The 861-nt window shown below is 47.6% G+C and overlaps 1 protein-coding gene across 1 annotated transcript; it reads left to right on the forward strand.

Moving 5' to 3' along the window:
• Nucleotides 1–267: 267 nt before the first annotated feature.
• Nucleotides 268–849, forward strand: LOC107125351 (ubiquitin conjugation factor E4 B-like; the record flags this gene model as incomplete). Its single annotated transcript, XM_015428789.1, has 2 exons — nt 268–442; nt 703–849. Coding segments are annotated over 2 exons (322 nt in total), but the record flags the coding sequence as incomplete, so codon positions are not given.
• Between the last annotated feature and the right edge of the window lie 12 nt (nt 850–861).

Raw genomic sequence — 861 nt, forward strand, 5'->3', positions numbered from 1 at the left:
CCAGTGGAGGCCAGTGGAGGCACTGGGTAGATAATAACACTTATACTACAACATCTAACACTGTGCTACGAACAGGCCTCAGTTACAGGAGCAAAAAAAGGGAATCCCTCTCAACCAGGAGATGGAGCAGAGCTTGTCCGATAGAACACTTGCTCTCGACTGTTCTCCCCCTGCTAGCAGCGATGCTCAGACTTCAGAAAAGGCTGACCACTTCGTGAGGTGACTTGGTAACTCCCACGGCATTGACCGGTCCTCTTTGGTTTGCAGAGGTCCTACAGCAAGGAGCTGTTTGAAGAAGTGATTTCAAAGATGCGGAAGGCTGGAATCAAATCAACCATAGCAATAGAAAAATTCAAGCTGCTGGCAGAAAAGGTGGAGGAAATTGTGGCCAAGAACGCCCGAGCAGAGATTGACTACAGCGATGCTCCTGATGAGTTCAGAGGCAAGTCACCCCTTCGCAGGGGGTCTGGCATCTCTTTCTGAAAGCAGGCATTTATGACGAGCTTTCGCAGAAGTATTATCCATTTCGCTTAGATCACATTTTGTTTTATTTGTACTTTCCAAGCACACACCTGTGCTTGTGACAATGAGTAGTTTGGGCGTTTCGTTTTGTAAATTCTAACCCCTGCTTCTCTGAGAGGATGTAATAAGGCGAGAGCTGTAATTTTTAAAGTTATGACAAACTTGCTGTTGTTTCTTCAGATCCACTCATGGACACGCTGATGACTGACCCTGTCAGGTTACCGTCCGGGACCATCATGGATAGATCGATCATCCTCCGGCACCTTCTGAATTCCTCTACAGACCCCTTCAATCGGCAGACACTAACAGAAAACATGCTGGAACCAGGTAGAGGGGGGG

Source organism: Gekko japonicus, unplaced genomic scaffold (genome assembly GCF_001447785.1).
Source record: "Gekko japonicus isolate JY-2015 unplaced genomic scaffold, Gekko_japonicus_V1.1 scaffold46802, whole genome shotgun sequence".
In the NCBI taxonomy this organism is placed as follows: Eukaryota; Metazoa; Chordata; class Lepidosauria; order Squamata; family Gekkonidae; genus Gekko; species Gekko japonicus.